This window comes from Neolamprologus multifasciatus, chromosome 7 (genome assembly GCF_963576455.1).
Source record: "Neolamprologus multifasciatus chromosome 7, fNeoMul1.2, whole genome shotgun sequence".
Taxonomy (NCBI): Eukaryota; Metazoa; Chordata; class Actinopteri; order Cichliformes; family Cichlidae; genus Neolamprologus; species Neolamprologus multifasciatus.
In genome coordinates, this window is record NC_140445.1 from 35797346 (window position 1) to 35824809 (window position 27464).

General features: G+C 38.2%; 2 protein-coding genes and 1 long non-coding RNA gene across 4 annotated transcripts in view; 2 read left to right on the forward strand and 1 right to left on the reverse strand.

The window, feature by feature from the left end:
- The window catches only part of rab27b (RAB27B, member RAS oncogene family), a 76560-nt gene extending 66633 nt beyond the window's left edge, over positions 1–9927 (forward strand). For both annotated transcript variants that reach the window (XM_085166110.1, XM_085166111.1), the window contains exon 6: positions 1004–9927. In XM_085166110.1, coding sequence (XP_085022236.1) covers positions 1004–1190 — 187 coding nt within the window. In that variant the 3' untranslated portion in view covers positions 1191–9927. The remainder of the gene's footprint in view (positions 1–1003) is intronic.
- The window catches only part of LOC146514693 (uncharacterized), a 332360-nt gene that overhangs the window by 66348 nt on the left and 238548 nt on the right, over positions 1–27464 (forward strand). The gene's annotated exons all lie outside the window — the stretch shown is intronic.
- On the reverse strand, positions 6378–21820 carry LOC146514694 (uncharacterized). Its single transcript, XM_085166084.1, is given in 20 exon segments — positions 6378–11856; positions 12048–12211; positions 12704–12812; positions 12925–13043; positions 13401–13484; positions 13583–13672; positions 14993–15166; positions 15287–15454; positions 15952–16104; positions 16575–16679; positions 16776–16923; positions 17129–17187; positions 17707–17808; positions 17900–18004; positions 18007–18056; positions 18337–18433; positions 19538–19647; positions 19650–19695; positions 19697–19831; positions 20969–21820. Coding segments are annotated over 20 exon segments (2418 nt in total). The 5' UTR covers positions 21257–21820; the 3' UTR covers positions 6378–11744.

The window sequence follows — 27464 nt, forward strand, 5'->3', positions numbered from 1 at the left end:
TTTAACCACCTGTTTTACGCCTCTGTTCTGCTGTGTTGCATTACAATAACATTAATGTGGATCAGAAACATGTGGGGCTTTGTCCGAAAACAACACTCACTTTTGTACATCATGTATGATTGATATAAATACTTTATTTTGTTAGCATTGATAATTTTATTTTATAGAAAATTATTGTTAGTATTATTACGATCATCAACATTGCATGTTTATGAATAGATGGTACATGGTTTTTCTGTAACAGACGACTTCTTGTTAGATGAGGTAAAAACCCACAAAGTTTTGCTCACGGAAGTAATATAAGTAAGTTCTGACATAAACGAGTAAACCAAAAAAGCTTTGTTGATGCAAGTATAGCAAAAAATTTGCAGATCCTAAATGTGCTCGTATAGATGGTTAAACTAACCACTTCAAGCCTTCAAGTGTTTTCCAGCTTTGGTTAACCACCTGAAGTTGTTAAACATACTTAGGAATACAGTAACACATGACATCTCCCGCAGATGCCCATAATAAACTGGCAATAAGCCAAACATTATCATATGTAAAGCACACAATTCAAGTTTTTTAATGCATATCACAGTTAGCAGATATCAAGAATTGCAAACTAGTCTTTCTGCAGTTCTGTTGTCCAGCGTAGAATTTTTTCCTGTAAAGTTCTGTTGATCAGATGCTTCTGAACGACACTGTCTCTCTGGATTGGTCCTGTTTCAGGCAGTTAGCAGACTGATGGGTCTTTAAAGTTGTTTCGGTCTTCACACCTGCACTTTTCTACCATATGGTTACAAGTACAAGAACTTATTTTAGCTCATTAATTTACTCAATGCGAAATGCATAGTCCACGGGTTATACTTCAAAATCTTCCTCAGCCTTTCGACCAGTTTAAAAAAATATTTTTTAAAATTCATGATAGTTGAAAATAACACAAATACAAAGTAAGGGAAAGTGAGCAAGTGAGGTGCATTTGGAAAAACATTGGTTTAAGTTGCAGATTTGTTCTTTGCAGGATCCCGTACTTTGAGACGAGTGCAGCGACAGGAGCAGATGTGGACAAGGCGGTTCTAACGCTGTTAGACCTGGTCATGAAGAGGATGGAGCAGTGCGTCGACAAACCCCCTGCCGAGCCTGCCAATGGGAACGGGGCCACAAAGCTTGGTGATGCACAGCCGATTGCTAAGAAATGTGCATGTTAGATGAAGAGGCGATACAGGACAACAACCAGTCAGTGCTGCTCTGTCGTCTGTCCGTCTTCTCACCACATTCCTTCCTCTGTTTACTTTATCCTTGTCATTTTTGATAGCATGTCTCTTCATCGTTTCATCACCCCTGTGCTCTTTAAAGCTAACATTTAGCCATGTTCTCCTATTTTGGTTCTTTTCCTCCCTTTATGCTTACTTGTCCTCCCTAATGTCATTCTGACAATGAAAGAACTCTATCCCCCTCTAATGGACTCTTACGGTAATACAGTTTCTGTTGGTCTGCCTTTAGGAGGACATTAAAACAGGAGGGGACAGTTTCATCACTGTCAGACGCATAATGTGCCTAGTTAAAAACATGCACCCTGGGAATAGGCTCTGCACGCTCCCAATTTAACTGCTCGCAAGTGCTTTGAATGATTTAACGGACCTAAACAGTCAAAAAGACACATTTAAAAGTTTAATTTGGAGTCTTTATATGTTGATCTATCTATTTATGACTGCAAAATGAGGGGGATTTAACTTTGTTTTTAATCAGTATTGGTCCTCTCCTAAAGTGTTTGCTCCTGGATCACAGTGAGAAATTGTGTGACTGATATGGTTTAATTCCTCTGTTATTTATAATTGTTTTTTCTCCCCGTTTCACAAAGTGTCCTATGCTGTACCCATATGAGCCACATTTAGTAACTTTTTGATTTTTACTTTTTTTTGTCAGGGGTAGACATTTGCTAAAAATGCAAAATGCTTTTTCTTTTTGTTAATAAAATAAAAATTTATAGTGCAGCATAACATAAAATAAAATCACCCACTGCTAGTTTCTTTTGTTTCTTTCTCTAGGTAACATCAGATATAGGTAACATACCCTCTCATGCAGTATGGTATCAGAAACATGTACTTTTTTCCATTGTTACTAATTTTGTTTACAGGTAGTATTGTCCTATATAGATTATAGAAAGTTGCACACTTAATAAAGGGTATAGCATTTGACCTCAGTTGTTTGTGACCATATATTATATTTCATTCTTTTACAATAAAGACACAAATTTACCACACAAAAACAACCAAACAGCATACAGCAGGGTGTCGAACTCCAGGCCTCGAGGGCCGGTGTCCTGCAGGTTTTAGATCTCACCCTGGGTCAACACACCTGAATCAAGTGATCAGTTCATATCAGGCCTCTGGAGAACCTCAGGACATGTTGAGGAGGTAATTTCGCCATTTAAATCAGCTGTGTTGGATCAAGGAAACATCTAAAATCTGCAGGACACCGGCCCTCGAGGCCTGGAGTTCGACACCCCTGGCATACAGCATGTGACATCAATAATATTTTAAAAATGATGCCGTCTGCTAGCTTGGTAGTGAGCACCAACCAAGCACATGATGTGTCATGTTCCTACTGGCTCCTACTTGGTTGGTAATTCTTAACGTTTACTTTCTGACCAAAATCAGAAAAAATCTATTTAAACACTCCTACATTGTCAGGTTTTTTTTTGTTTTGTTTTTTTGTTTGTTTGTTTTTTCAGTGTTCTACCAACTTTAACGTTTTCCATTTAAAGTTTTTTTTTTTTTGTGGGCTGGGCAGGGGTTTATTTTTTATTTTTTTTTAAGCCACATCACCTGGTTTTACATGTCAAACTTGAAGTTTTCACTGAAGTAGAAGACCACAAATACTGGCATTTCCACCTTCTCATGTCAAATATTAGCATTTGATAAGTTTAGATATATCCTAGTCTGCTAAGGATTCCTAATATCATTAGAAAAGTATTTTTGGCTAGATTTTATATATTTGTTTCCATTTCCAAAGTATTAATTAAGAGACAGTTTTTTCAGATGGCTGATGCCATCAACACTATAAAAGATGGGCATAGCTACTTGTTTTGAAGGCTCAAAATGAGTGATTTTGGCATTGTGAAACCAGATGTAGTGGAGCCATAGTGAGCATATCCTGGATAATCCTCCTTTCTGACATACAGATTGACCAGAATATACAAAATAAACTTAACGTTTTAGACGGTGTGACCCGAAATGAGCAACTGACCTGATAAACTCTGTAGCAAAATGTTGACAGACATGCAGACAGAGGGCTGTTTTCTTCTACAGAAACAGAAATCTCAGGCCATTGTTGGCCTTTGGAAAGAATGCCATCTTTATTATAGGACTTGTATGGGTATAGCATGACACATGTGCAATAAAGGAAAAAAAATTGCATATTGATCATTTTAATAGTGTTTATCAGCATAGATGTATTGTTCCAAAGTGACCTACTGCCTTGACCTTTGAAGTATTATTCCACTGTAGTCAGGCAGACCTTGTTGGAGACGGTCCAGCTGTGCTGTTAGATGTTCGGGAGGCACATTGTCATTGTAACTTTCTACCATTTACTTAAAAAGCTCAAAATAAAGTTGTTTTTCCAGGGAGCAAAACATGTCCTAAACAAAAAAAACAGCAACAAATCAACATCCAAGCTCTCTGAATAAATCCTTTCTAATCACAAAAATAATAATAACAGGATAGAATGGGAGTAAAATGCAGAATTAGCTTTATCAGGTGACATGAGATCTTCAGTGCAGCTGATTTTTGATTTTGACTTTTTCACATCTTTACATCAGATAATCAGAGAAACTCCAATATGGCTCTGGGCTCCAATTCTGTCCATGACTAATGTTAGATTATATGTTGACCAGTTATTTATTTTACAGTACATGTGAGACATGTAGTTATTTCTGTTGTCCTGTTTTTGTTCTGTTCTTTAAATCCCACGTTCCTGTGTTACTTCATCTAGTTTAATTTAATTTAAGGAGCTGCTTTCATATTGATTGACTTTTTCATTGTTTTAGTATTTTTGTGCTCAAAGCATAAAAACAAAAAAATCCAGAAACCTTGGTTTTACTAATTTCAGCTTTGAGTTGTCTTGGTTAAATCTCTTCAACCTGGATTTGGGTGGTTTATCCAATTCATCCGAGCTAATCTGCATCTTCAAGCATCACCAGATTGGATGGGAAGTGTCTTCTTTGTGCCTCTCAAAAGATGTTCTGATGGATTAAAATTTTGGCTTGGCCACTTAAGAACCAACAGTGACTTGCCCTGAAGCTTTTCCAGCATTGTAATGGCTCTGTTCTTTAGTTCATTGATTCATGCTATGCTGAAAGATGACTGGATGTCTCAGCCTGTGGTAGAAGCACTCAGTAGATGGGTTTTCTTCCAAAACTTTTTTTTTTATTGGGCAAAAACATGTTGTCACTGTGTTATTAACTTTAGATTAATCAGAAAATGTATAAATATAATCCAACAAAAGTGTGTAAAAAGTGAAGTATTTTTGAAGCCTCTACAGTTTTGCATTTATTTTTTATTTTTTGGCTTAGTTTTTTTTTTGTTTTGTTTTTTTTTTAAACTTGATCACAACCTTTTAACTCACTGAGGACAGGAAAAGCCAGGACCTAACACTGGTGTTTTTGCACCAGGACCTAACACCTGAAACACGACAACAGTGGCATGTATTTAGATGGTAATTACAAAATCCACTATATTAAATTTCATCTTTGAGTCAGTGATTTTTTTTTGTGTGTGTGTGTGTGTGTGTGTGTGTGTTTAAAGTGCAGCTCACAGTTTTCCATAAATCAAATAACACCTTATGTGATCAAAGAATATTGAGGAAAAAACGATTAGATTGGCTGCTGATAAATGTTGATTTTTGTGCATCAGTGAACCAGCTGAGAAAGTTCAAAGCTGTTCCAACTTGTGGAGGAGTATAGCTGTAGCGTGCTGGGTTTACTGTAGGCTGTCATTCAAAGCAAATCAAAGATCAGGGCTTAACAAATGGGTCATTAGGAAGAAGTATATTTATTATCATTTTCCTTTATTCATTTAGGTAAACATCTCATTAAGATTAAAATCTCTTTCATGAGAGACCTGGCCAACAGGGCAGCAGAAGTTACAATAAATACATACACATAACACTATAACAAGCAAAGAAACAAGTGCATATAACTTAAAATTTTAACCACAAATTCAATCTGACAGTGTGTTAAATAACATTTTTTTCAAATAAATATTTGTTACTGTAGTTTTCTTGACAGCTAAACATATTCATTTGCCAACATCTGATTTCAGTGCCATATTGAAGTGCTACTTACAGTATATTTGATTTTTAGATGTTCCACAATAATTTGCTGATAGTATGAAGCGTTGACTCTGATGTCTCCCAGTTACTTGGCAGAAAATTCTGTCTTTCTGTAGGCTGGTTTGCAGCATTGTGTATGTTTTCTTTTATTTTGGTTGTAAAATATGCAGACGTTGTTTGTATGGGTAAAATAGTTATAATGTACAAGCCACTTATGTCTAAAAGTATAGTTGGAAGAGAAACCTCAGTAAAACGGACTTAGTAAATGTGTGGTTATTAGTTTACTCTGGCCCACCTTTTATTCATAAAGCAGTGATGTTTTAGCAGAAATCTATCGTTTAGCCACAAGAGGGCAGAAGATCGAGTGGCAGTCCTTGCATGTTAGCAGTCAGTAGCCAGATTACACACCTAGCGCATGTAGACAGGAGTTGTAATTCTTTACTCCATTGTTCACCTTCCTCTCAGCACTGGTTGAGTCTCCTCCATAAATTAAACTGGATTTGTGGCTGTTTAATGTTTGTGTCTTTGTTTTTTGCCTGTCTGCCGTTTGGTGAAATTGTTTGGGCTGGCCAGAGCAGCAAGACCAAACCGGGTAGTAAACGTGCAGTAAAACCAAAACTAAAGCTGAAAGAGTCTAAAAAAGCTCCGTACCATGCTGCATAATTGGGAGTTCTCTGTGAGTGTCAGTTTTTAACATAGTCATGTCACGTTTTTGTTGAAAGAAATTGATGAAAATGAATTATGAGGCAAAACATGACATGCAGTTGCTTAACTACTTTAACTAGATGACATGCAACTTATTAGGACTAATAAAGTTGGGGAAATTGCTTCAATATTGATTAACTTTACAATGTCAAAATCGCAGCTGGGGTCAAACAGATTAACACTAAAAGTTTTTGTATTTGAGATCTGAATAAATGGGCAAGAATTTTCCTCAACCAATGCCTTTAATTGTGACAATCTTCTAGGACAAATTGTCGGTTTTCACCTGAACCCTTCTTCCAATATTGCTCATCATGTCTTCATTTCAGTCCCCCCCCCCACACACACACTTTTTTAAAAAAAAATCTTCCGTCCATCTCTTGCTGTTTTTGACCGTCATTTTCTCCATGAACCTATTGTGTCTTAAGTGTTGTTTTTGAATTCACTTTGAAAGTTTACACTGTTTGCGGTCATGTTGTGCCTGTTATAATAGCTCTTCTGTCTGATCCTCTGTAAAGTTTGTGAGCTACTGAATATTTTAATGCATTATTGATTATAGATTATAAATCAGAGGCAAAAGAGAACAGAAGTCAGATATTTTGGTTTTTTTTATGTATGTCAGATTTATCAAAACAACAAATCAATCTAAGTACCTCTAAGAGCTTTTATTTTTGGATCTCCTGTGTGTGAATTCTCTCTGATGCCTGCGGTTTGTACTCGTTCGTTCAGTTTTCAATGTGTGTATCGATGCCTGTGTGTTTGTTGCACTGTCAGCATGTTTGACAGTATGAGAATGGATTGACCTGTTCAGTGTTTCTGATGCAGGAGCTGCAAAACATTTGTTGGTTTTATCCAGGTTTTTTTTTTTTTTTTTTTTGGGTTTTTTTTGGTTTGTTTGCTTTTGTTTTGCTTCTTTTCTTTTTTCTTTTTTTTTTCCCGACATGTCAGCTGCGACTTGATACAGATGGCCACTGCCGTCTTATAGTCAGCTAAGATGCATTATAAAGGTATCTGATACCAACCACGGTGTGGTGTTTCTGTCTGGAGGAGGTAGTTGCAAATACATTAATCATTGCACATTTATGTTAATATTTTAGTTTCCTTGATAAATTGCTCATGAATTAAACTTATATATATGCATTTTTATCTTGTGGAAGCAGATGTGATTGGCCGCACCTATTATATACACTTCTCTGAATTTTGCCTGTGGGAATGTGACTATGTCTTGACTACAGCCATTGTTGAGTACTTATTCTACTAAGTTTACATTCTCTGCCTTTTGTTTTTTTCAACACATCTCTTTCCCCATGAAAAAGCAAAAAAAAAAAAAAAGAAGAAAAAAACACCTTTCAGAAGTGCTCCAAAGCTTGATAAATTATAACAGTGTGTGATGCAGCATAATCCAGCTAAAGTTTAAAATGTTCCTCCAAGTTGATGTTTGAAAATAGATTTCATGTATCAATCTTTTCATGTAGTTTGTATGACTTTGATGGATATATACTCTTTCAGAAATCATTAACCTGAATTCAAAACCTCCACTAGGTTCACAAGAAACTGTTCTCACCACACTCGCCAGAGCAGTGTCACCACAGGCCAGGTACAGAAAAGCTGTCAGCATCATTAAGGTGGCACATTTCATTCACTCCCTGGGTTAGGTTACATACCCAAAGAGTGCGTGGCTAAAATGAGCAGGGGTCTGCTGGACGAGGATTTTCAGCAAGTAGTGCATTGTTTATTTGCTGCTTATTCATCAGAAACTGTTCAGTAAATGACTTTTTCCCCAACATAGTTATCAGAGATAGTTGCAGACGGTCAAGTTAAGATAGCAAACGTGAAATATTGGAAAGTCTTGCTGTTCCTGATTGCTTGGCTGTTTCGTGTGCTGTGTCACATATTGTTATATCTAAAGACCATAATGCACCCAGTGATCTTTAACCTTGTCTGTTGTGCAGTGTCTTTTTTGGCAAATTGCCTACATGAGTGAACAAAAGCATACAAAAAGAACAATTACACAATTTCCTGTATTGTGTTCTCATAAACAGACAATTTATTTGTCACAAAGTTAGTTTTAAATGCAACCCCTATGTGACTGTGGCGCAAAGTAGGTCCTGTTCTGAGTCAGTAGTAATCACAAAAAGCAAAAAATATAATGTGATAACTCTTTGACTTAGGAAAATAGTTGTGTTATTCTTATGCAATACTCAATGCTGCTTCCATTTGAGGAAAACCTTGTTCCTCACAACAACAAACAAAACAAAACCCAAAGTCAGTCCAGTCATTGAATCTTCTGGACAGGAATGCCCTGCCGTGGTGTTGACTATCAGACCAAAATCAAGATTTTATGGTGAAATAACCAAACCTGCCTGAACATTTGACCAAAACTTTGAGAATTTTTTTTTTGTGATTCATTTTCTTTTGTCATGATTTTAATACTTGTGTTGCCTTTGACACCGATGCTAGTTTTGTTTGTAACAGTTATAAAATGTAAAAAGGAACAAAGAAAAAAAAAAAGCAAAAAGGTTTTGAGAGTGTAATAAGCCGGAACTGAACGTGTATGTATTGATGAGTATCTTTGTCAGTTGTTTGCATTTTATCTAGCCGAAGCATTTGTTATAGATTGATTGACTTTGCAACTTGAGAGCTGATTAAAAATGAACTTAGTACTATAATAACTTTCTGATGTTTTGTCTTTGTTTTGTACTTCTGCTTGTGTGTAGTCATGCTAGGTTAATTGATACAAATAGGAGTTTGTTAATGCTTTGTGAATCGCATCCTCATAGATATCACTGAGCTCCTTTCAGGGGGAGAAGCTGGAAGTCCCCAGTTTGGTGAACTTGTTTATATTTCCTTGAAGTAAAGACTACTTTTTTCTTTCTTTCCTCACTTATAAGCATAGAAATGTCTAGCCTATAAAGAAAGGGTTACAAGACTTACAAGATTTCTAAAAGTGCAAAATTTCTAAAACTGTACCAGCAATCTTGCAATCTGTAGCTTCATAATGGTAAATCATGCAATGGCAGAACCTACCATTCAGGGTTTATTTTTGTTTTGTTTTGTTTTTCAACATTACATGGGCAATGCTCTTGTAATTCAGTGCTAATAAATGTGTAATTAATATTTAACTGTTTAAAAACATTGGCCACTTTACTTATTACCTACACAAAATAGAAAATGTGACAAAGCACATTTGAAGTCAGCTACATGAAAATAAAATGTTGGTTAGGAGCAGGCTAATAGGTTGTTTTTTTTTCTATGTATTTTATATTTGAAAAGCATGTTGACAAAAGTATCATTTTTTGTATTTCATTGACTAATGCAGAACAACATCACATCAAATTTAATCCTGAGCTCTGTTATTGTGCAGTTGGTTATATTTTTAGTAACTTCTCCCCAGAAAAGGCCATAAAGTCGTTTACTTCTCAAAAACAGCGCAAAAAAAGAACAATTCAAATTCACAGTGCAGAAGAATTTATTTTATCTTGTAGTAAGAAACTTCTCACCAAAAGAGAAAATGTGGAAAAATAAATACCCAAGAATAGTGGAACCATGTGAAGTATAGTTACAAAAATAAGTCAGCATATTTAGTTTCTTTTTACATTTCTGTAGATATCCTCATTTTCTTTTGCTACGAGGGAAAAAAATGCAGTAGTGTAGTTATTATAGCTGAGATACAGCAACCTAGACAAAACTTGTGATTTAAACTCCTCTTTCCAAACAAGCTAAAAACATAAAAAATGTAAACATAGCAAGGAATTAAAACTGTGTGAATATTAGCTTTTAATATATTTCTAACAGACATCCTTCAAACTACTTTTTGCATATTACCGATATCTAAGAATGACTGTCAAATATACTTAATATTCCACTCTTGATTTTAATTCAACAATCTAGTTTGTTTTTGTCTGATTGCTTGGTTTTCTTAAAAAACAAAACAACTATCCTCCAAATTAAATTATGCAGAATATTAAACTAAAATCAGAATACATACATGAATTAAGATTGCATTCACAAAATAAAAAAATGCATTACGATAAAATTACAAAGGTAAGTTACGAGATCAGAATGTTGTAATTTTTCAGCGAGTGTGCAAAAGAAACATTGGGTTAAAGTTCTGATTTCCTGTCTCATAACAGAATCTTGACTTTTTATATAAATTAGAAAGTAGTTGAGGTAATCCTAGGAAAAAAAGATTTTCTTTTGTGAATCCAACTCATTTCTGCATACGTAATCTTTGTTCCCTCCTCAATACGACACATTTTTACATGTTTAAAAATGACCAGAGTAAACGCCTCATTTGTTTTGTCCTCTTTTTGAAATAAATCTTAGCCTTGAAGCTTATCTCATGTACAGGTACAACATGCAGGAGGCGCAATAGGTCATATCTATACAGCAGCAAACCACCCAAAATACCCAAAACTCAACTCTGAAGTCCTCCTGTATTTTTTTTCTATAAAATAAAAACTTTCCCCACTAAGAAATGATTAAAAAAAGAAAATCTCAAACATAATACACACACATACACACACTTCATATAAATAATTGCTTAATGGGCTTTGATTTGAATTACACAGTTACTTAAAGATCCCCCACATGTACCAGATTTATCTTGCTATTTCTTCTAATATGTCAAAATCCAAATACTGCATGTATGAATGTAGAAGAAACCCTCTTTAGGAAAGAACTGCCATTAAAGAGCCATCAAATAATACAAAAGCTGAGAGATTGGAGAGCTCTGATTCTTTGAATCATTATTTGCGTTCTGAGATCTGAACTGAAAAAGTCCTCTTTCCCATCATCACCAGTCTTTAGAACATTTGTGCACCTGGATAATTTAGAACATTTACTGGTTTAAAGCTCATTCTAAAAGACTTGAGTAGTTGGGTGGAACAACTGGATTCAAAACTACACCTTAATCAAATCCCTATTATGTCAGTACTCTAAACAATAATATTTCCGTAATATTGGTCGATATCAAGCAGCAACCTCAACTGCAGTTCCTCAAATGGCCATTGGGGACTGGCTTTCCCTCAGAAATGAGTTTAAAACTTTTTTTTGCATAACTTGCAACTTGCATAACTTATTAAAATTTAAAGCAAGTTTGTTTAAGGGTGTGACTGCTCTGAATGATAGGTGGGTGATGTCACAGCAGTTACATCTTTTGCAGTATAAGTGTCAACATGTCTCTGCAGCAAACTCCTGTAGGTTTATTTTCTTTGGCAAACAAGCAGATTGTGGCTTTAAGGAGAACAGGGAGGCAGAAAGTCCACCAGGTGATTCTGTTGTTCACTTTAGACGGTTGAATTTCTTCCTGATCAACAGAAGAGGGCGATCAAGTCCACAAGCTTTTTAGGAGACGCTTGAGAAATGGTTTTCACTCGGCCACTCCCAGGTAAGACAAACAACAGTTACTACCCTTTGAATTAACATTTAAAATGTGGGCAGAGAATCACACTTTAGCACATACGGCATGTAAAGGGAAAAAAAATGCATTTCAGCTTTTAGCACAACAGCGCTAACACAGTAAAGTACAGGACTTGTGGTGCATTTACTTTAGGATTGTTTTGTGCTTTCAGATTTTCAGAAATGTAATTTTCCTGATGGTATTAAAGAGTGACTATCCTGTAGACATTTCGTGTTTAAAAACAAACAAACAATAAAGCCTGGAAGGAAAAAGAAATCTCATTTGGTTATACACTGTTCCCGCTGAGGGAATTTAGAGTGAGGGGTTTTTAGACTTTGGTAACATTTGTACTATGTTCCAGTGTCAGATCATCGTCGTCGTCACTCAGGTCCAACCTCAGGTTATCCAGAGTCTGACGGATTGTCATGGTCTCCTTACGCCTGAGGGATACAGATGAAGCTTTATTAGTTTGCCATCAAAATTATGAGAGGGTACATAAACATATGTAAGGAGGTTAAAAAAACGAAATCTGCAAGGTGAGAAATCATGAAAGAAAATACAAGTGTCAAGTAGCTGTTATGCATTATGAGCTATCAACAGTCCATATGCATGCATGCAGTACAGTTCATACTTGGTCTGCAGGTGTTGGTCAAGCAGCTGCTTCTGTAGGCGGCTGGTTGTTTCCCTCTCCTCAGTCAGCTCTCTCTGGGTGTGCCGGTACTGTGCCTCCTTCCTGCTTGCCTCCTCCTCCGCTTCATTCAGCTGGCGCTTCAGAGAGCGGATCCTCTGGGTCATCTGGAGAACAAATCACAGATTATCAGATCATCTGGTTAGTGTACATCTGGTTAGCATCCGACAGTGATCTTCCAAGTACATTTAGATAATCCTAAAACACTTTTAAAAAAACCCCCCCAAAAAAAACCTTTACTTTCTTGCATTACTCTACCGCCCCTGTGTGGAGAACATGTGCAAGATGATAAAATAAAAAGGCAAATATAACTAATAACTTTTTTTCTGTACTGTATATAAGTTAAGTTATAACTTAAAATACAATATAAGGTTAGTAAAAATAAAGTAGTGGAAGGATGGAAATTACTGCAGATGATGATGATGATGATAATGATGATAATAATAATAATAATAATAATAATCATAATCGGTGATTTAAGAATTAGTAGTATTGAAGCTTTGGATATTTCAGCTAACACGCACTTTCCACTTGGGGGTGTCTGAGACAGAAATGCTGTTTTATAGGTTTGTACAAATGTGTGTCTGTTTCTGTATTACCAGGTCTTTCTGTTCAGTAGTTATCCGGTGCTCCTCCTCCATCTGATCACTCAGCTCGTTGATCTTCCTCTCCAGCTTACTGTTGGTGTTTGCCAGAGTTGCTTTGTTCCTGCACAGAAACACACACTTGTAGTGTAGCAGCAAAAAGCCATTTAACACATGCAGGTACTCCTGCAAAGTCTGCAGACTGTCCTCGGTCACAGAGAAGATCTTTAACTGACCTCTCCTCAACCCTCAGTGAGTTCTCCAGTTCCTTGACTCTGATCTCCGTCTTCGAGATGACATCCTCCTGTACTCTGTTGCTCCGCAGTTCCTCCACCTCCAGACGAAGCTGACGCAGCTACACAAACATACTTTATTAGTACTCAAAACACAGAAAAAAAGTATCCTTTTATTTACATTGTTTTGTGTATAAAAATGTCTAAATACAAGGAAATCATGGCAGCTATAAGCGTTTCTTTTAGAAATGACACTAATAAGATCTGATTCGTCTTTTTGTCCACAAAGTGATGGCAAGTTTTTGTTTTATCTATGAAATGTTCTGCTTAATTTTCACAAAATGGCAAATGAGAATGGTGCACAGAAAAAGTAAATATATTCTATTTAAATGCATATAATATAATATTGGCTTCTGAATTTAAGGCCCAAACACTTATTACATGCATAAAAAGACTAGAAATAAGCCCACACAGATTACCTGTCTTTCCATTGACACTTTCTCAACTTCCAGCTGCTCGTTCAAATCTTTCTCTTGAATCAGCTTCAGCTGCAGCTGCTCGGTCTGGAGGTCAAAACATAAAAAGAGAGTCAATAACCAATCAAATCAGTTCTATACGAATAGTTTTCAGTTGATACACTTCCTGTTCCCAGCGCATCTACCTGATCGATGGCTCTCTTTTGCTTGGCGGCCCATCTCTGCTCGCTGTCATGCAGCTCCTCCAGATCGCTCTCCAGGTCGATTAGCTTCTCCTGAAAGTTTCAAACAGCCTGTGAGGTCACTCTTTAAAATGTCTGACACTCGGGCTATTTTTGAAAACGGAACAGATTAAGCATCTTCAGAAATGGTGACGTGACGTATATACAGGATTATGGAATCACTGTAGCATGCTGATTGCTAAACGGGATTTGCATAATTAATACCCCATTAACCCCAAACTCTGATGGTTTGCATGAATGATTAACTCAAGTGGACATCTCTGTTTGACTCATTAGGTCATGCACACAAAGACACTTTGGATGTCACATGATCCAAATAAGGTAAAATGTTCAGGAATTTGGTGATAGCAAAATCACAAGAAAGGACTAAAACCAACAATGGATGTAACCTTAACATGTGTGTATAAAAGCCTGACATGCTGTATATAAAACACACATATAGTAGTTTATCTGGAATCAAACAAACCAAATGTGTATTAATTATTAACTAAAATCACTACGATTAGCAGTTGTTTTTATTGAAGCTTTAAATGTGGGAACCACATGCAAAGTAAGGGTATTAGGGAAAAATATCAAATTTCCCTACACATTTCTTCCTCTTTCAGTGTTGAAAATAAATAATTTTATGTGAAGCAGTTTGACAGCTTGAAGAAAAGCGTGCTGCTGTTGAGCAGGTAATTAGCTTTCTACCCTTGAAATGATGAATGTTTGTTGACTCATTCAGCAAATTAAGGTGAAGGGCGAGACATGATGATTAGATAACGAGTCAATGAGGCTAATGTGGGCTGTCGTCTGGCCCACACAGATAGCTGTCTATGACAGCGCCAATCTAAAAGCAGCAACGGCAGGGGGTGACATTCTCTGAATATGAGTTGGGATTTTTTTTTCCAAATCTGAAATTAGACAGAAACCCTCAGCTAAATGAGTTTCTGAAAACTAGAGTTGTGTAGGCCACATTTCTCTTGCAAGGATCCACAACATCCCGCCAAAGAGCATGTCACAGGCGAACGTTAATAAGGAGGCACAGTAGCAATGCCTAAAAGCTGTCGCCCCAAATTCAAGACAATTTCCCTCCAATGACCAAATGTTTTTGACATGGATGGTAAATCAAAGCTGAAATCAAGATTATTCCTTTATGATGCTGAAGGCTGAATTTTTCAAACTTAAATTTGTGAGCCTAACAATCCATGGCAGCTAGGTGGTCCCTATGGTTTTGCTGAGGTTGTGAATATCATCTTATACAAAAACCTAGAAATGTTTCTGTCTGACTGTTTCTTTGATCACATTCAATAAAGTATCTGGTGTAAAGATGCAGTGTAACCCTCTTGCCTCGCCTCAGACTATTTACTGTACCTGAGCCAGTTTGAGCTGTTTGGCCAGGTCGTCTCTGGTTTGGTTCGTGCTGTGCAGCTCCATGGTGAGGTCGTCCACAGTCCTTTCTGCCTGCTTACATTGCAGCTGAAGCCTCTCTCTCAGCTGAATCTCCTCCTCCAGCGAACGCTCTCTATCGAACAGCTTACCAGAGACCTACACACACATACAGAAAACACACAAGTCCTGAGGCTGTGGGTACTCCAAAGGTTTCCACAGCTGTTATTAGGCCACTATGTCTCAAAGTACAGCTGAAGCTCAAACGCTACAACATACCTCTCCCTGCAGTTTGGTCACGAGGGTCTGCAGTTTCTGCACTTCCTGCTCCTTCTCCAGCAGGGACTCCTCCAGCTCGTCCAACCTCATCTGGGCATCCTCACGCAGCTTTTGTTGCAGGCTCATCTCTGCGTTAGCCTGAGTGGATGCTGCCATGGCCTCACCCAGCTGGAAATGGATATAAACTTTAATACAGTTTATATTTGTAGTAATAGAAAAAAACACATTCTCACTACAAACATTTCTTAAAGATCTAATTGGTTAACACATTTAAATGTTTTTGCTTTAATTTAAGAGTCCTTTTCCACATGGAGGCACAAGAAAGATTTTACTGCTCTCATAGTGCTGGAGAAATGAAGAATAATATGCTTTGTACTGCTTTTTTAATTTGATTGAAAAATCTGACGGCAATTTCAAACTCCATTTAAAAAGGAAAAGAAAATTAAAAGCCTTTTCTGCACATACTTTATGTTACTGTAAATGATGCTGCACCAGGGGGTGCAGTTTATGCTTTGGAATTGCTGCTTTGGGTTGTCAGGTTTTTCAGTGATGACAATTTATGTGGTTCTTTTGAGAAAATTTCTAAATTCTGAGGTGATGGCTGCTCATCGCCTCAGTGCAAGGAATGAACCCTGTTTGTCTCCACTTGTCTACTATGTCCGTACCTCTGTCTCCAGCCTGAGGATGGTCTTGCTGAGGTCAGACAGCTTCTTGTCTTTGCTTTCTTTGTCACTCTCCACGTCTTCCAGCTGCCTCTCTGCCAGCCACAACTTCTCAGCCAGAGTCTGAGCGTGTTGCGTCTGCTTGTCAAGATTTTCCTGAAAACAAAAAACATGCATATAGTTCAGCTTCTTTGTAAAAGAGAAAAATGTGTCTCTTACTGGTCTGAATGTGCAGTAACATAGATGATCTAGTTCCTCACTGACAAATAAAACCAAGCTGGATACTGAATAAACTGGATTATCACTGAATGTCATTAAGGATTCTTGGTATTCTGTGTGCTGTGTTATACTAAAGAGTAACACAGGGGTGTACCCCGAGTCCCACCTCCCTGCTCTGTAACCATAGTTAGGGAAAGTGGTTAAAAAAATACAAAGAAATTGTAAATTACATCTTTGGATATCTGGATGAGTGGAAATCACTTTAAAGATATGGTACATAATCCAGTTTTCCTTTGCCTTTTTATCTATCTAGATTATTTTGGTGCGAGTTCCTCCTCAGGTTTTAATGTGATCTTTTTTTTTTTTTTTTTTATGTATTTTAGCTCCTTCCATCTAACTTTGCATACCTCAGCATCCTGGATCCGATTTTTGAGCGACTGCTCAAGGAAGTTGAAGGCGTACTCCTGAGTGTTGGCCTCCACCATCACCTCTCTGGCTTGCTTCACCTCAATCTGCGTAGCACAACACAAGTGTCACCCATCCAAACATTTATACTACTACAAATCACTTCTATGCATCCTTTTATCTTAAAAAAAAAAAAGTCACACCTCCATCTCTCTGAACCGCTCCCCCACGGACTGATTCTCTCTCTCCATCTCTATCATCTGCTCCCTCAGCCGCTTCAGCTCGTTGTTCAGCTGTGTGTTTGCTCTCAGCAGGTCCTCGTTGTTCACCAGCAGGCCGCGCATCTCAAACCTTCACAGACAGACAGTAAGTACTGTTATGGGTTTAGACAAGAACAAATTGAAATGGACTTAATACACTTAAAACAAAAAAAGAAAAGAAAGAAATAACATGTGGCTAAAAGCTTAATTCATTAAAGTCATAAGTACACGGCCCCCGGTTAGCTAACAGTGTGCTGACTTCGAGTACAACTACAGAAAAACAACACATGCCCGACCTGATCTGGTTCCTCTCCTTCTCCATCTCCACACTCTCTGCCTCCAGGAACTGGTTGCGCTGGAAGAGACAACACACCACATCAAAAATCCAGTTTTCTACAAACCGCCAGAAGCTAAATGTTCCTCACACAGTGGATTGTTTTGTGTCCTGTTTGGTGCTCTCCGATTCATTAATCTGATAAATCTGGTGAATCTGGTCCAAATCAGACTTGTGCTGAACAGTATTCAACAGATTTGTGACATCATGGAGAGGGGATTCATGGACTCCCACCTACTCCTCAAACCTTCTGTTTAAGAGGGGCAGCCAATCAGGAAAAAAGCCAATTAAGGGGGAAAGGAAGGAGGGAAAGTGGCTTGCTTCAAACAGAGGATAAAGGGCTGCGCAAAGGGCCCATAACAAGATAAATAAAAGTTAAATGAGCCTAACTGGCACTCTTTGAGAGTTTTTTGGTCAGGTACACATGCTATAAGTCTGCATTTCTCAGACATTTGTTTAATGTTAATTTGTTTTAATTTGAATCTATACTCCTTTTTTTCCCCAGGCGACTAAATCCACAAGAAGTGAAACGGGGCTTACTCTCTGTATGGTTTCCAGCTGTTTGGTCAGTTCTGCTATGTAGTCTTTTTTATTGGGTGCTCCCAGAGTGGAAGAGCGCATGCTGTAGTGTGTGGGCACCACCTGTGGCAAGAAAAATGTACAGAAACCCATTACAAAGTGTGGAAGTCAGAGTATGTGCTACACGTGTGTGTGTGTTTCAGTAAACACGTACCATGTTGTTGACCTCCGTCCTCCTCCTCAGAGTGTCGTAGGTGGAGAAACGGGGGCGGGGGGAGATGAGGGTCGGCGTCTGTATGCCCACCGGACTCGTGCTGGCGACCTGTTATAGGTGTACAGGTTCATCTCAGAGGTGGCAGGAGACAGTTTACCTGAACATGGAGAAAAGAGGGGAGGCGAACAGAGGAGGGTCAGTAGCCTGCTGTGACTCCACATCCTGGTCAAAACATTAATTATGCAGAAACAAATGCAAACTATTTCCTGCAAAAGTTTAAAAGAAACATTTGGTTTATTGGCACTCTTTAAAAGCTTTTTGTCAAGTACACATGCTGTGAATCTGCTGTATTTTAGAAAAGAAATGCAGCTTTAGTACATTTCAAGACACTGTATAAATGAAGTGGTTTCAAAATTAAAGTGGGGTCAACTTACAAACCTTTTCAGACATTCGATAAGGGGGGTTGTAATCCAAAGAGGTGGCTTGGGAGTATGGACTGTTAAACACTCTGGGGGGGCTGTCAACAACACCCATCTGTAAAAAAAAAAAAAAAAAAAAGTAAAAAATGTAGAGACTTAAAGAAGACAAATAAAGCTCAAGGATCTCAGAAAAAAATGTGAATTCAGAAGTGCAGATACAGCCACGATTGCCTTCCTCACATCAACATAAAATGAACAAAGGTGGGCGTGTGCTGTAAAGCAGCTGCGTTTATTAGACGTGTGCAGCAATCCTGTTAAAGTAACAAACGTGAAGACTGAAACAAGTTTTCTATACTGGTATTCACATTCATACCAGTAACAGATGCTACAAAAACATCCATTATTGCTACAGTACCTACAGTACTTTAACAGGATGGTAATGTTCCGGGCTGTAAAATTACAAATCATTGTGTCCTTAATTATTATGCATTCAATAAACAATGGTATCATTTCACATCAAAAAGAGAGGGTTAGCTTTGCATTAAGCCTCTCTTTTGATATTTTTGCTTTTTGAGTCATACAAACGAGGTGATTAGATTTGATTTGGTGCAGAGAGGACATGCAAGGCTGCTTCCATTGAATTCTGTGATAAACAGAACAGCCTGTGTTAGACCTGTTTTTTTGAGATTCATCCAGGACTTGGGGCACGTGTCAACGGCTGCAAAGGAAAAGATTTATTTTATTAATGCTACATAAAAGGATCAAATATTAAAAATGGGCAATACTGTGTGAACCTCACTCGCTTAAATGTGCACTTATTTAAATTTAAAGAAATTCAGTTTGAAACATTCAATGAGGAATCTTGACATGATCGGAATCTACTAACGGATTATAAAACTAGTTTTCTGTAAGATATTTGGATATAAATAATATGTAATAATGTAAATGTTACCTTTTTGAAGTACTTTGGCTCTAAATGACTCAAACACTAAACTTTAAATGTTTTCTAGAAGTGTCTGTGTTTTCATTTTTCTCAGTGAAATGATCATGTCTGCTGTGAACTGGAATTAAGAATCTAGAAGCTGAGTTCTTCCAGGAGAGGGCACTGTTTAATAACTGGTGCTTTTACTCTGGAAGTAAGGCGCCATCTAATTTTTCTAAAAGCGATCTTGAATCATGCGCATATAAACAGACAGAACACATGGTCTGAATCACCCACCCTGTCAGACATAGTGTCCCAATCTCGTGAGGCCAAACACTCCAGGGACCCTTTGTAATGGTTGGCCCCAATCCGGGTGCTCTCCCATCGGGACATCCTGGGGCCATTCTCCCGATTGATCCTCCGCCGCTTCCTGGACCATCTGCATCTCTGCCACTGAACCCCGTTGGTCTTCAGATCGTTGTTGAGATACAGCTGATATTTCGGGTTCTGGCTGATTATTGTTGCTTTGGGCATTGAGGGTTCCTCCTCTGATGGGCTGTCCAGCTGCTTGTGTGAATCCAGTTCTGACTCCTGGAGGGACAGAAGGTGAAAAATGAGGAATGAAAAACCTGGATGAATCTGTCGGAGGGGGCGAAATCAGTCAGCATATAAACACGAATGCACCCAGTTAGAAAACATAAAGAACTGATGGATGAAGGATGAATTAACAGAGCATGTGATGATGTTGTCACCAATTGACAGCAGAGAGAAAATAAATATATGGCACGGGAAGGTAAAATGACAGAAGAGATGGCAAAATGTATCATTTTGAAAGACACTATGGCAAACTGATTTGACTTCTGGGAAAAATGTGCATAAATAGAAACAAACTTGGCTCACTGTATTAATTTTATGCAAGTAACACCAAGATACTATCTTTTCTGCTATTTCATCCCGGTTCTAACTGACATTTCTTTAAAGGGAGACTTGTGGTTTTCTGAGCACTAGAGGGCAGTGCTGATATATTATTATAATGTTCCCAAACAGCTTTAGGTTTTGAATCTTTTTTTAAACTCTGCTTTGCCTCCACCAACTAAAGAAAGACTTCACTATGCTCAGCAGCTCATTGTGTGTTCCCTCTGTATGCTGTTTGGTATCAAAGATGGAGTTTACTGTACTTAACAACATACAGCCTGAAACACAATTCTATCAAATAAATTGTTAATTACTACGTTATTATATGTTGAAATTACTATAAAGAACATACTTGTTCTTTGATTTCTATGGTCGGCGTTGGCTTAAACACTGGCCCAGGGGTTCATTTAGATTTACTGCTATTTACCTGAAAGCCTTCCCATTTCCAAATACACATGATCAAAAGCACCTAGCTAAAAGGTAAATTTGGGCAAAAGTGAAAATATGAATTCAAGAGAAGTGCAAGCAAACTGAATGTAAACATTTAATGGGTTTTAATAGGTTTATGCACAAAAAAGGAAGACAATTGAAGACAAGGTTTGTTAGATCCGTCAGTGAGTTTTAGGCCATTTTGATTAGTATGCTTAAAACGTTGCTGTTTTCATGCGTTCAAGTTTGTCATGCAGTTTGAGGATGCAGATTTTTTCGTGCAAGAAATGCGTTTAAGTAAACCTGCAATGCCATGCAGTCATGCCATCTTCACGCAGTGTAGCTGTAGAGCTTTTTGTTCATGCAAGGACATCGGTCTCTTACCGATCCCATTCCAGAGTCAGCCACTGAGTCTCTACCAGTGTTTGTTTGGCTTCTGGACTCAGCACCGTCCCCTGGTGGAAAATTGATTCTTGATGTTATCTGAGTAGTTCTGGAACCTTTCTGAACTGGTCCAACTCCATTCTGAATGGTTTCCTTGAAGGGTGGAGTCACATTGATGCTGGGAATAGAACTTCCATCTTGACTGGCACTGATTGGTGTGGATGGACTTGACTTTGAAGATTCCAGAGCCTCCATCGAAGCCAACTTTTGGACTCGTTCAGCTCCCATAATAGGGCTCTGTGGAGAACCGGAAGGTGAGACCTGGTGATCCGGACCTGAGAACCTAGTAATCAGGTCTTTGATGCTGCCCGCTCGTTGCACTGAATTGCAAGTCAGGCCTACTGGTCTCTTATAACTGGCTCTCCTGGATTGCTGTGACTCTTCTTTGGTGGTAGTCTGCTGAGGACTAAGTGGTGATTGCACGGAAGATGACTCGGGTGTGTGCTGAAAGAGGTGAACACAATAACAGATCCCTAAAAAAACTGTTACAGAAGTGTCTGAACACCCAGTTGATGGTGGCTTAAATGACTGGCAATATAAATTTAACACAGGTTAGACCATGTAAACCATCTCTATTTCAAGCGAGGGGTGTGGCTCTGACTGGGAACAAGAACAAGAACAACTTGTTGCTTGACATGTAGGGCAGTAAGGATAAATATAACCTGCTTGGATGATGTTTACTCAATTTATGGGTCCACATTTTACAAAATGAAAATTATGTTGTGTTAAATGGGGCTTGAAGCTACTGACTGTAACTATGAACTCAGTAGGAAAGTGTTTACCAAGGTCATATGTCAGGGGAACAGTAGACTAATTTTGTCATAGACTTGTATATAATCATATTTATTCCCTTTTGCCCCCTGCCGGTCACTGGAAAGAATGCAGGTTTAAAGCATCATTTTTGAGACTTTAATGCTATGTTCATATAAGCAGCTGTAACAAAGTGTCTAGAAAGTGGTTACACGAAGTAGGAGAAAAAACCTCCAAAGAATGGTTAGCATCAAATACATACCATCACTTTAAGTTTATTTTTAAAGCATTATTTTAATAATGTGTTTTTCTCTCTCTGGCCCATGTCTTTACAGTGCATCGATGTTGTTGACTGATGAAATGCATACATAATGACATGAATCCCTGCATGTGTGAACGTATGTTTGTGTGTCATTGTGTGTGTGTGTGGGAAAGTGTGTTCCTATCCTGACATAAATCCCACTTGAGAAACTGAAACATCTGCTCGCTCATCTGAACAACAACAACAACAAAAAAACCCTACCCTACACCCCCACCTCATATCACAACATCTGACTTTCTCACACAGAAATGTAACGGTAGATAGGTAAATAAACAAAGGGACAGCAACAGGGACTTAAATTCAAAAATCTGCTCAGCTCTTGCTTTAAAAAAAAATGAGAAGAAGAACAGAAAATGTCAGGATTTTTCCTTTTATGCCAAAAAGCCACTTGAATAAATCCAACTTTAATTAACAATCATAACAAGAAGGATGGTGCCACTTAGAGAAATGAAGTGGCAAGCATCCAGGGGTTTAACTTTCAAGGTTCAAGGGTCCAAAGCACCGAGTGGCCTTAATCCAGGGACTCGCCTGCCCGCCTCCCCCGAGGACTGTGAGCCGACACTGGGGTGGGAGAGAAGCCCTGGCCTGAGAAGGAGGGAGGGTGGATGGGTGTCTGTCTAGGGTTTAGGATCACTGCTAATCACTGTGGTATTAAAATGTTTACAGGCCGTGGAGGGATTAGCTCTGAGCTGATGATTTTTAATGTTATTATTTTTGCCCTGTGAGGTGAGCGTGCTCAGTGTGGACTTGCGGTGTGAGAAGACAGTGAATGCAGTGAATGTGAGAACGTGTATGCATTGCTGTGCTCGTGTCTTTATGTCCTGTACATAACATTACTATGGTGATGGCAATAATCCAGAGCTTGACAACTTTTTATGAGCCCAATTGAGGGCATCAGAAGACACGTCTGTTCAATAAATACATTTGAATTACATTTTTAGATATACTCATAATTTACTTTCATGCTGCATATTAATTATAAATGTTTAAAACTGTTGGGGTCATTTTGCTAAGAATATATAGTGAGTTAAGAAAGTATTTGAATAGAATTTCAGCATAAAATATAAAACACAACAGAAGAAATCCCAAACATGTGCGTGAACTGCAACTTAAAGTAGACCTTGTAATGCAAGTTCCAGTTTCACAGCTTTGGTTCACAGTTCATAATATTCTTTATCTCATACTGAGCTTTGATCAAGACCCTCAGTTCATCTGCTGTCTGAAACAAGCTGTTTTATTTGCAGTAGAAAAAAAGGCTATGATATTTATTGCACATTGTGCGGAATACGTCTGTATATTTTTGGCAGATACTGAACAAATTTTAGGCATCAAAGGTTGTTTCCCAGGGGCATCAACCCATACGAGTGCTTAATGAGCTGGTCCCTCACAAAGGCACAATGCAGTGCTTTTACTTTAGATTACCCAACCAAATCTATTTGGTTCATTTCAATATGGAAAACCATGAAGCTGCACACACGTCCAGCTGTCCCTGGCGCACTCTTTACCAGTGGCCGGGTTTTCAGTCGGTTGTAACAGTGGGAAAAAAAATAAATTATTGCAGCTGAACCTGAGGTTTATTGGGTCATAAATTTTGTGATAAGCTGGCACCTACATGTAAAACCTACAGTATGTAAAATCAACACGGGAACTGGAAGCTGAATTGTGCTCATGTTAGAAGACAGAGGAAAAAACAAAGATAGGCAGGACAGAGCTTCATTCAGGAAAACCACAAATTCCCTAAAGTCCCGGACACACACACACATACACACACACACGGGTCCTCCATTCCCTGTGGCCTCACTACAGTACAGACATATGGTGCAGAGCTGTGCACTATCTGACCCAGATATAAGGCAGCAATGCACTCTGGGAAATACAGTGAATACCTTGCCGATGAGGCTTGATGTAGCAGAAGTGATCGGCGCTTTTCTCCAGAATTCAAAGTTCAGCGGACACAGGAGCTTTTCTGCTCAAGTGTATCATCAAAAAGCAGGTGCTGTGCTTTTGTGACAACGAGAGACCCTGATTACAGTAGGAGGGCTTTTGTAGTTTATTTCAGTAAGTGGATGACTTACTGAAACAGTTTCATTTATGTAGCACCAAATCACAATAGTAGTGCCATTAAGGTGCTTTACATTAAGGTAAAGACCGTACAATAATATAGAGAAAAGTCCTAATATTGATCCGGATGTTTCTTTGGCATGTATCACCCAGACACTGCTGCAGACTAATAACTTCTTCTCCAGCAGGGCAATTCTCACACTGCAGGAAACACATGTGAACAGCTCTACAAAGAGCCCAAGGTGACGACCTGGGCTCCAAACTCATCAGATCCCGCTCCACTCATGGAGGGTACAATACAATCCACAGAGATCCTAAGCATCCACTGGACTATTAGACACCACAGGGCACCTAAACGAGTCCTGTGTCTCTGCTCTGAAAGCATCACTTCTAGTTTGAAACATGCACTTTCAGTTAAAGCGAAGCTGAAACTACATGAGAAATTTCTCTGGGATCAATGTCTTAGACTGGAAACACAAAGGCAGGACATTATATAACAAGTGCTCCTCTGGCCTATTACATAATCTACTGTCTAAACTTGTGGGGTGGAATCCTTTAACTTTTTCCAAGGTGTTATAAGAAGAACAATCTAATCTGGGGCTGGAAATGTTTGTGAGAGTCTACATGGATTTGTGTGATAGACAGGCCTGTTTGCTCAGAGATCACACAGAGATTCAGCTTGTGGCCATCTGCACGCCAGACAATAGAACATACAACAACTATTCAAGTTAGAAACAATAAATTTGATCAACTGTAAGGACCAAACCTGCTTCATCCTTTAAGCCTAGAGCATTTCAAACACTTCATTATTTCTGCCGGCGCCTGACAGCTTCGAGGACGAGGACGGAGATGAAGATCAACAGTGACATTGAAAACTGGGGCAAAACAAGTGGTTTGGATGAAAAGAGAGAACACTTTAAAGCTTCTCTTCTACTTTGTGTTTGTGGTGCTTTTCTACCTTCTTCCATTTTCTTTACTGGATTCTTTTGCCCTTTTTAAGTTGTGTTTTTACCCTTTTTTGTTTGGCTTTTACTTTTTGATTTCAGTGTTGTTTTCTAACAGCTTTGTAATGCATTTTAGTTTCTTTGGGTTGTTTAAACAATATTCTATATTTTCATGGTTCTAGGCTCCATATTTTGAGTTGAATTCTTTGGATTGTCTTCTGTTTTCGTTTGATGATCTTTTAAGGCTTCGTTTGGTTGTTTTCTAGGGTTTTAGATTTTTAAGGTTGTTTACTAATTTTTGTAGTTTTATTCAGGTTTTTTTGTTTTTTAAGTTGGTCACTTTTGCTCTTTAGCTTCTTGTGGTCATCCAAAGCCTGGGTTACTGCTGATCCTGGGTTTTGATTGTTTCCCAGCATTTTGTGGATGTTGTGTAGCATTTTTTAGGTTGTTGGGTTTTGATTTCTTCAGGTTGTTTTTTAGTTTAAATAGTTTTCTAATTTTCTAACTGGTATTGGTAGTTTCTTTTTCTAAGTAAAGCAGAATGTCATCTCTAGTTTCTGCTCTAACGCGTCTTCTCTTCTTCTTATTACAAATCTGCTTCATTTTTATGTAATGACAGTTTTTTTGAATGGCTTTTGCTGGTTTTCTAACGTCTTTTACATTTTTGGCTTACAGTATATTGATTGTTTCATCTTTTTTGGTTGATTTTTTTAATGTAAGTACTTTTCTTTGTTCTTTTATGGGTTATATCTTAATATGAAATTTTTCACTGTATATAATTCCACTTCTCACCTTTTTCAGCACAAATGTGACTTTTACCCTCAGTGTTTGTCAAGGCTCATAACTTTCCTCAATCCCCTCCACTTTCTCCAAAGCAAGTTAAGAATACAGAGTAAAAACAAGAACGTTAGAAGAAATAAGATAAATAAATAAATAAATAAATAACCAATTAGTGGCTGCAGTGCTGTGTTGAATATGTACGTGTCTCGCAGAGAGCAAAACGTCAAGCTACGTTTGGCCCGAGGCAATCTGCTTAGCAATATGTTCCTCTGTTGTTGTTGTTGTCGTCGTCCCCCCCCCCCCCCCACACACACACACACACACACACTCCTCCCATCTCCATGACTGCAAATAAAAGAGATTAATCAACCAACCGTCGCCCTGTCCCAAGGCCTGCCTGTTTTTGCACTTTGTTTAGCCGACAATTATCCTTTCAACAGCAAGATTTGCTACAAACCAGGCTGGAATCTGGTTAAACTAATCCTGGATGTCTCTTTCTTTAACGTGGGAATAGCAAACAGGAGCTCAGACATATGATCGCTGGATTATTTACATGTTTTGAAATTGTATTATTTAGCTGAATTCTACACTGTAGGGAAAATGTACTAAAAGCCAGCATGGAGGTAAAATGCGGAATAGATTTCAGTGAGTAGACTTCCAAATAATGTTTGCATGGACAAAAAGTTATAATATAATGGAACCAAGGTATAGTATTGTATAGCAAATACAATCATTTCACCCTAGATTGAACTTCACAACATATGTTTCCACAACATTCTCCCACGAGGTTAAACTGCTGCAGAGCTTTTATCTGTTTCACACCCCAGATGCCCTCGACCGATGACTAATTGCACCTGTGTCCAGTTTTTACAGACTTTTTATTATTTATTTTGTAGTTTGTGTGTTTTTTATAATCAATCAGAGGGGTTTTCTCTCTTTGAGTGCAGTTTGATGGAAGGGGGACACCTTCGGCTCCATCCAGCTGCTCCACAAACAAATCGTGTCTGAGCAGTCTGACAGGACTTGGACTATGATTTATACACATTAATGCTTTTTTAGCATCTGTCTTTGCGGGGACTTTTAAAAGCTGAAACCTCCTTTATATCTGCACCTGCAGCTTTATGTGACACAACTACTGGTATCTCATATAGCAGAGAAAATACACACATGCACACAGTGATTCCCACAGTGAATAGTGGTCTAATACAAAAATTCCAGATGGATCACTGTATCTATAAAACCTTATTTATGCTAAATCTATTAGATTTATATCTAATCAAAATTATGTGTGATTATTCAAATCCATTTTCTGACAGATTAAGTACAGCTAATCTGATAAAAAGGTTCTCGGGTCACCGTGGCTCGCCTACATTAGCGGGGCTGAAGACGCCAGCCGTTTCAATCCCCACTGCCCTGCCGGTCCACTGAGACCTCTAGCACAAACAGAAACTGCAGAGTCGTTCACTTCCCACTGTATTAGCAAATTATTTTGGGCATCAGGGTTAAAAAATAAATAAATAAATAAAATGCCACAAGCCAAATTCTGTGACATCTGTCAGCTGTAAAAATCAGTGTTACA